The 8,359-nt window shown below is 61.5% G+C and overlaps 4 protein-coding genes across 4 annotated transcripts in view; 3 read left to right on the top strand and 1 right to left on the bottom strand.

The window, feature by feature from the left end:
* Positions 1-541, top strand: part of RHTO_02819 (TB2/DP1/HVA22-related protein) — a gene marked incomplete at both ends in the record, with an annotated part of 1,417 nt that extends 876 nt beyond the window's left edge. The window contains one exon of the mRNA XM_016416492.1: positions 56-541. Within this exon, the coding sequence (XP_016276211.1) occupies positions 56-541 (486 nt within the window). The remainder of the gene's footprint in view (positions 1-55) is intronic.
* A 270-nt stretch (positions 542-811) lies between these two features.
* Positions 812-3,605, top strand: RHTO_02818 (6-phosphofructo-2-kinase / fructose-2,6-bisphosphatase; the record flags this gene model as incomplete). The annotated part of the gene is made up of 13 exons (XM_016416491.1): positions 812-1,284; positions 1,351-1,487; positions 1,572-1,675; positions 1,733-1,747; positions 1,877-2,072; positions 2,129-2,421; positions 2,477-2,572; positions 2,629-2,757; positions 2,812-2,940; positions 3,003-3,184; positions 3,241-3,285; positions 3,342-3,428; positions 3,485-3,605. The coding sequence occupies 13 exons, from the start codon at positions 812-814 to the stop codon at positions 3,603-3,605; spliced, it is 2,007 nt and encodes a 668-aa protein (XP_016276210.1).
* A 264-nt stretch (positions 3,606-3,869) lies between these two features.
* RHTO_02817 (zinc finger, MYND-type protein) lies at positions 3,870-4,679 on the top strand (the record flags this gene model as incomplete). The annotated part of the gene is made up of 3 exons (XM_016416490.1): positions 3,870-3,910; positions 4,008-4,368; positions 4,464-4,679. 3 exons carry the CDS (start codon positions 3,870-3,872, stop codon positions 4,677-4,679), a joined length of 618 nt encoding a protein of 205 aa, XP_016276209.1.
* A 104-nt stretch (positions 4,680-4,783) lies between these two features.
* On the bottom strand, positions 4,784-8,313 carry RHTO_02816 (SCY1-like protein kinase; the record flags this gene model as incomplete). Its single annotated transcript, XM_016416489.1, has 9 exons — positions 4,784-5,583; positions 5,641-5,869; positions 5,927-6,067; positions 6,125-6,197; positions 6,275-6,576; positions 6,655-7,402; positions 7,462-7,541; positions 7,597-8,019; positions 8,149-8,313. 9 exons carry the CDS (start codon positions 8,311-8,313, stop codon positions 4,784-4,786), a joined length of 2,961 nt encoding a protein of 986 aa, XP_016276208.1.
* Positions 8,314-8,359: the final 46 nt, after the last annotated feature.

Below are 8,359 nucleotides of genomic sequence, written 5' to 3'. Positions count from 1 at the left end.
CTATGGACCTGCTGCGATTGCGGCGGGCACAGCTATCCTTCGTCCGCTTGGACAGAACGCACCTGGCGCTCGGGCGAGGGAGGCGAAGGACCGCGGTGCCGAAGCGCAGGGCTTTGTCGACGAGGTCGGAGCAGCAAGCGGGACGCGTGCGGCTGGTTCAGGCGGAGAACAGCGTCGTCGTGCGCCGAGGACCCGCCGCGAAGAACTTGAAGCAGAACTCGCGTCGCTCAGCGGCAACAGCAGCGACGAGAACGGCAGCGACTACCACCCTCGCCCGTCGTCCTCCTCGTCCGCCTCGTCCTGGTCTCACCCTGCCGCGCTCTCGCCTGCTTCGCCTGCCGGACGTCCAGACCCTGTCGCTCAACGCGTCGCGAACGAGGCGTCGCTCCTCAGTGCAAGCTCGTCGTTTGAGGAGATCCGCAAGGAGGAAGTGGGCGAGTATGGCGCTGCGACGCGCCCGGCTGGTCACAGGAAGAGCGGCAGCTGGTTCGGCTGGGGTGGCGAGGGTGCTACCGCCGCTCAGAAGGACAAGAGCGCTTGACCTGTCTTCACCCTTCTCGGCACTTTTTTCGACTTGCGACTCTCTGTAGCATTCACATCGCTTGCGGATCCCCGTTCTGCGTCCTGCCCTGACCTTATCATAGCTGTTGCATTCCATTTACGTGTACTCTCGCCAGTCTCGTCGACGTCGTCGGTCAACTTGTCCCCGCTTCGGCTCTTCCTCCTCGACTCTTCTCTCTGTGCACGCTCGCTCGCTTGGGACGGCGCTTGCTCTGCTTGATAGCACTCTTCAAGCAATCCGAACGCAGCCATGTCCAGCCCCAACCAGCCCAGCGCGCCGCCAGCTTCAGCAGCCCCACTGTCCTCATCGCCTTCTCGCCAGCCCTCGCGGCCACCGCCGACGACGACCGGCATGGGAGGGACAGGCTCACCGCCCATTAACACCCTGCCGAGCGGGACGACCGTCTCGCGCTCCTCGTCCTTCTCCCGCGCCGCCTCCTTCCGCTTTACCCCCCGCGAGTCCGAAGCCTCGACGCCCCTCTCAGGCGGAACAGGTCTCCCCGGTGGAACTGCATCCGCCGCATCTTCGCCTACGAACCAGCCCATCCTGCCGAGCTCGCCAGACTTTGGGCCAATCAGGGAGGGACATGCGATTCCCAAGGCGACGCTCAATAGGACTGGGTCGATGGGTCCGCCGCCTGGGAGGCAGATGAGTGGCAGTAGGGCGAGTAGTACGGTGACGAGTCCTGTGCAGAGCCCTAGGGACGAGCACAGGGGGACGTGGTGCGTTCGCTTTTCCCTCTTGTGGGCCGCAACTTGACTTCCTGACGCTTCGTCCTGGCGCGACAGGCCTTACTCGACCGCCAACTCCTCGACTTCTTCGCTGGTCGGCACTGCGACGCCCGGTGGAACGCCAACGGTGCGCGACCGCGGCTTTGACCTCGGCGGCAAGGAGGCGAGTTTCGGAATGAGCGCAGGAGCAACGAGTGCGTCAAGCGCTGCCCGTTCGTGTCAAGCCTGTGACGTTCAGCGTGCTCACGATGGATGCATCCGCGCTTACATTTTCACAGTCGAGAAGCCGGACTACTCGGAGGCCAAGATTGTTGTTGCCATGGTCGGGTTGCCCGCACGAGGCAAGAGTTACCTCAGTAACAAGCTGCAGCGGTACTTGCTGGTTCGTGTACTTTCTTCAAGTCCCTTGCGCACTCGGCTGACTGTTTGCGGATCGCAGTGGCTCGAGTACGAGGTTCGTTTTGCGTTTCACTCGCCCCAATTTCCTGCTAACCCATATACACGCCACTTCCGTCTCATCAGGTCAAGGCGAGAAGCTTCATATCCTCAACGGTATCATGACCCTGACGAACTTCTTCCGCAGGTCTTCAACGTCGGCCAGTACCGCCGCGCCAAGTACCGCAAACTGGCGGAAGAGTCTGGCGAGAAGGCGGACCAGTCTTCGAACTTTTTCGACGCCAAGAACGCATCGGCGTCGAAGGAGCGGGAGATGATGGCGACCGAGTGCCTGGAAGACTTGATCCGATGGCTCAAAGCGGGAGGAAACGTGGGCATTCACGGTGAGCCGGCTCTACTGTCCTCACGTTGTCGCGTCGCTGACGAGATTTCCGCGCAGACGCAACCAACTCGACTCGCACCCGCCGCAGGGCCCTCTTCGAGCGCATCAAGCGCGAACCCGGCCTCAAGCTACTCTTCATCGAATCAGTCTGCACCGACCCCGCCGTCATCGCCGCCAACATTGCCGTCAAAGTCGCGTCTGGGGACCCCGACTACGACGGGATGGCGCCGGAGAAGGCGGAGAGGGACTTTAGGGAGAGGATCAAGCACTATGAGGAGAGCTATGAGCCGCTTGACCCCGAGCTCGACAAGGAGTTGACGTGGTGCCAGATGGTCAACGTCGGCAAGCAGGTGTGTGCGAGCGTTGAACGTGCGGTACCGCAGCAGCTGACGAGCATAAGCGCAGGTCACGGTCAATAGAATCGACGGCTACCTCCAGTCTCGGATCGCCTTCTACCTCATGAACCTGCACCTCACGCCTCGCTCGATCTACTTCACACGGGTGCGTCGATCCGCTCGAACACAGCTTGGTGCCCGCTGACACCGACATGCATACAGCACGGCGAATCGCAATACAACGTCGACGGGCAGATTGGCGGCGATGCGCCGCTGTCGAAGCAGGGCGAGATGTATATGCGCGCGCTTCCGAAGCTGATCAAGGAGAAGATCGGCGACACGCCCTTGACCGTGCGTGTGCGCCCGCGCCCGTTCATCCAGCTCGCAGCTGATGTCCTCTCGCAGGTCTGGACTTCAACACTCAAGCGAACGATCCAGACGGCTTCGCTGCTGCCTTACGAGAAACTGACCTGGAAGTCACTGGACGAGCTGGATGCGGGCGTCTGCGACGGCATGACCTACGAGGAGATCGAGGTGAGCTGCCTTGACCATTCTGCCAACTCACCTCTACTGACACGCCTCATCTTCCTCGACAGCAATACTACCCGGAGGACTACAACGCCCGCGACGACGACAAGTTCAACTACCGGTACCGCGGCGGCGAGTCCTACCGCGATGTTGTCATCCGCCTTGAGCCGGTCATCCTCGAGCTCGAGCGGCAGAAGGACATCCTCGTCGTTTGCCATCAGGCTGTGCTGCGTTGCCTTTACGCGTACTTGTGAGCCGTCTCGACCGCTACCATCGCTCAATGCCCGCTGACTTCACCCCGTCCAGCCACAACTTGTCGCAAGAGGAGTTGCCGTACATCAAGATCCCTCTGTGCGTCTTCATGTCTTTGATGCCGCACAGTCGTGCTCACCCGCCCAACTCCGCAGGCACACGGTCATCAAGCTCACCCCCAAGGCGTACGGTTGCGACGAAGAGCGCTTCGCCCTTCCGATCGACGCGGTTGACACGACCCGGTACGTCCGCTCATGCTGAGGCTCTGTGACTATCATTGACAAGCTCTTACGCGCAGTCCCCGCCCCGCTGGCCGTCTCGACGCACTCAAGAAGGAACGCGATCTCGGCGTCCTGAGTCCGTCGACGACTCGCCCGCCATCGCGCGAGCGTGCTCCGAAGGGTCTTTACGACGCCTGAACACATGTTCGCGGCTCTCTCGCAGCTCTGTATCTCCGTTCCGCTTGCTCTCTTGTTCATTACCGTAGATTCCCTTCCTTTCCGCCCGCTCGTTCAGCAACGTGTACCTCTTATCGTCTCGAGCGTTCTCAGGGTTGTCCGCAAGATCTGCTGCAGCCGGGACAGCGCTTGACCACCCTGCGCACCTCGACACCGCCTCTTCCTCCTTGTCTTCACTCTCGCCACCCTTCTTCACCTCAGATCCGCTTGCTCAGACCGCCAACAATGCCCAAGTGTGCTGTCTGCCAGGCTGAGAGCACCCAGCGGTGCGGCCGCTGCCAGAGTGCGTCTCGACAATTCTCATCAGCCGTCTCTCAACTTCGGGTCAATTGTCGGAATAACGGCACAGGCGGACTCACGAAGCCGTCCTACACTCGCAAACACCTACTACTGCGGCGCCGAGCATCAAAAGCAGCACTGGCCGACCCACAAGCCCTCGTGCAAAGCGCCCGCCGCAACTGCGACTCCGTCGGGTGCCAAACCGACGGCTGGTCGGGCAGAACCGCGTGGCAAAGACGAGCGAGGAGGCTTCAAGATGAACGTCCATCCTGTCTCGGGTTCGCCGGCAGACTTGATGAGCCAACTCGAACCGTTTGCGGTAAACATTCCGAAGCAGCAAGTCTACGAACGCCTTATTGACGCTTACCGGCTGTGGATCGACGACTGCTACGTCTGGCGGGGTGAGAACATTGGCTTGTACGCGCAGGAGGACCCGTATCCCGAGGTGAGTCCCGCCTCGCTTTCCTTTGCCCTGGTTTCGCTTTCTTTCCTCTGCTTTGCTCGATCTCCCGCCTACATCGCTGACTCTGCCCTTCACAGTTCGTCAAGTTCGTCAAGAAGGCGCGGAAACACCTGCCGTCGTGGTTCAAGGACGAGGACGAGAAGGCGGTCCTTGCGATGTGTCGCTCACACGAATGGGCAGACATCAACTTTGCCGTCGAAAAGCAGGACATCAACGAGCACTACGGCAGCACAATGATGGCGATGGGACTGCGGATGTGGACGGAGAAGGTGACGGGCAAGAAGTTGACGTGAAGTGAACTGTCTCCAAGCGATTTGTGCTGTGACCTTCCGTCGTCTTATTGTCATTCGGGATCCAGCTGTACTCAGTTGTAATCCAACTCCTTCCACTAGGCACGCTACCGCTTGACACCAGCCTTCGCAGCCGCCATCCTCGCCTTCCTCTCCTCCCTCGCCTGAGCCAACCTCGCCGCTTTCTCCTCCTTGCTGAGTCCGGCCGTGCCCGATGCGGTACTCACAGGTGTGAAGGAACGAGAAGGAGGATCGGAAGGTGGCGGAACGGGCGAGACGGGTGCAGCGACAGGCGGGACGGTCGAAGTAGTGGGGGGAACAGGTGCGGGAGGGGGAGTTGCGGTAGGCGGGAGGGGAGAGCGAGGGAGCGAGACGGGTGACTGTACTGGAGGAGTCGCAGCGGGAGGTACGGAGATTGCTGGGGGTGCAGGTGCGCGAGGAGGGGAAGTCGGCGCAACGAAGGCTGTCGGCGTCGAAGGAGGCGAGAGAGGCGGCGACGCAATCGATGGCGTCTTCGGCTGCGAGAGCGAGGGCAAATTCGTTGCTGCACTTGGCGGCACGACCCTGGGCGAGGCAGGCGTCGATGTCGAGGCGCTGGACGGAGTGGACGCTGCCATGGCGAGCAGAGCAGGGCTCGTCGCCGAAATGAGCGGCTTCCGAACGATCGGCCGCTGACTCGACGGCAGAGCGGCAGCTCGAGGGACCGACCCAGACTCGCCAGACTCGTCGAGGTCCCAGCTGTCCGAGGCGTCCATGTCGAGCGGAATGCGCAAACCTGAGGAGCGACTTGCGGCGCCGAGACGAAGCGAGCCGCCGCGCCCTCGTGCAGACTTAGGCTTCGTGGAGGATAGTCGAGCCGCGAGAGGGTCGATGCGTGCGGGCACGGCCTGGCCTGATTCGAACTCGTCTGCGCACAAACGGGTCAGCGCATCGTCTCGAGTGCTTAGCAGGATCCGCGACTCACCCCAATCCGCATCGTCGTCGTTCACATCCATGAGGTCCCCACCCCAGTCCTCCGTGCCCTTCGCGACTCCGCCGAATCCGCCCGGAACTTGCGGGCTGGCCGAGGTGCTGTCGATCGACGTGCGTGACACCGGTGCAGTTGCGCCGTTCGTAGCGGGGGCGTTGACGCTCGAAATGGATTGCGACGAGTCGCGGCGCTCGATCGGAGCAGCCATCTCCGCCGACGAGAGCTGGTCAACGAGTGAGGTCAGCTTACAGCTCCATGTAAAGCGCACAAAGCTCCGCACCTTTTTCGAGACGCTTGCGAACGCCCAGCCAGCGAGAGCACCTGCTGCGCCCGCTGCATTTGTTGCAAGACCCGGCTGAGTCTGGCTCGCCGCCTGGAGAGCAGGAGATTGCTGCGCCGTTTCTGGCAAGACAGTCTCGGGCTGGATCGAGGGCTCGTCAGCCATTAGGCGTACCTGGACGAGAGAGGAGAAACTCACCATGCTGGCCGTCAAGCTCTCGCACTTCTTGACGAACATGTCAATCGCCTTGAACGCCTGGTCCCGGACCGTCCTGCGACAAGACAATAAGGATGCATAAGCTTGCTTGTTCCCGCAACGCATAGACTGAAGCGTAGAGACTCGACGCACTTCTCCCTGTCGACCAAGCAAATACTCATCGCGGGAATAACCTTGCCCGCCAGATCCTCCTTCTCGAACACCTCGCACGTCGCCATAAGCGCCATCAGCCCCGCAATCCTCGCATGGACGAACGGGTCTCTCAGCGCTCGCGCAAAAGCAGGAATGAGCACTTTGCGCTGCGTCGAGGTCTGGAGGTGTCGCGAGAGACGGGAGAGGAGGATGCAGGTGTTGGTGCGGATGCCGGGTTCGACGTCGGTTTGGGTCTTTGAGAGAACGCGGAGGAGGTCGTTGTTCAGGATGCGGTCGTTGAGCTGTGATCCCGACAAGAACGCATAGACAAGAAGCGTCAGCGTAAGCTGACTTCTGCTCAGTCGTGCGAACGGACGCACCTTTGGCGCAATCAGCGGGATCGCCTTCACCGTCGCCTCCCTGATGACCGGCACGACGTCCCCAAAGCCCGTCTGCAGATGCGGCCAAACCTTCTCGTTCACATCCTTGTTCTGCAACTTGTCCGCATACCGCTCAAGATTCTCCAACAACGCCATCCTGATCGCACGATCAGGCGTCGCGTACATCCGCACGAGAGGCTGAATGACGTCGCGTTGATACTCCTTCTCGTCGAGGTTTGTCGAGCCATCGGAGGAAGAGGAGAGGTCGAGGATGACGGGAAGGAGAGGAGCGCCGCCTGATCCGGAGGAGAACTCAAGCGTGTGCACAAGCGAGGGGAGGACTTTGTATTTGAGGAAGCCGGAGGGGAGGGGAGCGGTTTTGGCGTTGGCGGCGCCGGAGGAGATCGCTTTGAGAGTCCGGATTAGACCCATCCGCTCGTCTTCGGTCGCGAGGGAGAAGCCCTCGAGAGCGGTCGAGAGCTTGACAAGACGGTTCGAGGTCCACCAACCCTCGCCGGGGTGGTTGCCGAGGTCGAGGAAGGCGGCTGTCTTTAGTCGTGCGGCGGGATTGGGGTTGCCGAGTCGTCGCCAAGGCTGGAAGAGGGCAGGAGGGATTGAGCCGCGGACCTGCGGGAGTGAAGGCGTCTCGGATGCGGATGGTGAGAGGTAGGAAGTTGGCAGAGGACCGTTGAGGATGGTGTAGAGGAACAGGTGGAGCAGGTAAGAGTCGAGAGTCGAGGCATCGTATCTGTTCGAGCCGGGTCAGTTGGACAATCGCCTCTTATGCAATGGATGAATTTGACGCACTCCTTGAGAGCGGTCCAGCCGCCTCTTCGGACTTCTGGCGGGGCGTGCGTCCGCGAGTCAGGCAACAATCCGCCGACGTGCTGTGAGCGAGGCGGTGAGCGGGTCCTAAGGCGAAAGGAGCGATACACTACGCACCCACATGGCGCCGTCAGGCTCGTCTAGCCGCGAGCAGACCTCCATTCCGCCGAGTTTCCACTCTCCGCCGGGCGTGACCCATACACTCGTCGTCCGCAGTCCGCCATGTACGCTCTGTCCATCCCGGTTCAAGAAGCCGAGTGCCGTGCAGACATGCAGCAGACCGTAGACCTTGCTCTCCTCGCTCAACCCGCCCTGTCCTTCCAGCTCGAGCGCGAGGGAACGAACCGGCTCCGTGACGATCCAGATCGCGCTGTCCGTCTCGCTGCCGTCGAGGAACTTGAGGATGTTGGGGTGTCGGAGTGCACGGAGTTTTCGGAACGCATTGCGCGCGAGAGGGAAGAGGGAGCGGCGGTCGTGAGACGAGATGTGCGAAGGGGATGAAAGGTCGAATGAGAAGACCGAGACGGGCGTTGAGTCGTCCTGCCCAGCGTGTAACGAGTCAGTCTGATCTCCTTCCCGTCATACAGACCCTCGGGCACGGCGTCGAGGGCCGTCCACGCCTCGTGTGGTGCCTCCTCGTCCGAGAAGGGGAGAAGTCGACGGGCTCACCTTCTTTTTGCCGCTCCACTGCGTCCAGATGCTCTTTCCCTCGTACGCGAGCACCTTGTCGCCCAGCTGGTACCCCTGCACGCCCGGTACGCCGCCAGAGGCATTGGCGAGCGCGGCGCTGCCTGCCGAGATGAGGCTGCTCGAGATGCTGGAGAGAAAGTTCATGACCGGCAGCGTTTAGCGAGTCCCAGCAAGCACAGCAAGCCCAGCA

Source organism: Rhodotorula toruloides, assembly GCF_000320785.1.
Source record: "Rhodotorula toruloides NP11 unplaced genomic scaffold Scaffold2, whole genome shotgun sequence".
NCBI lineage: Eukaryota > Fungi > Basidiomycota > Microbotryomycetes > Sporidiobolales > Sporidiobolaceae > Rhodotorula > Rhodotorula toruloides.
This window is presented reverse-complemented; position numbering and strand designations above follow the sequence as displayed.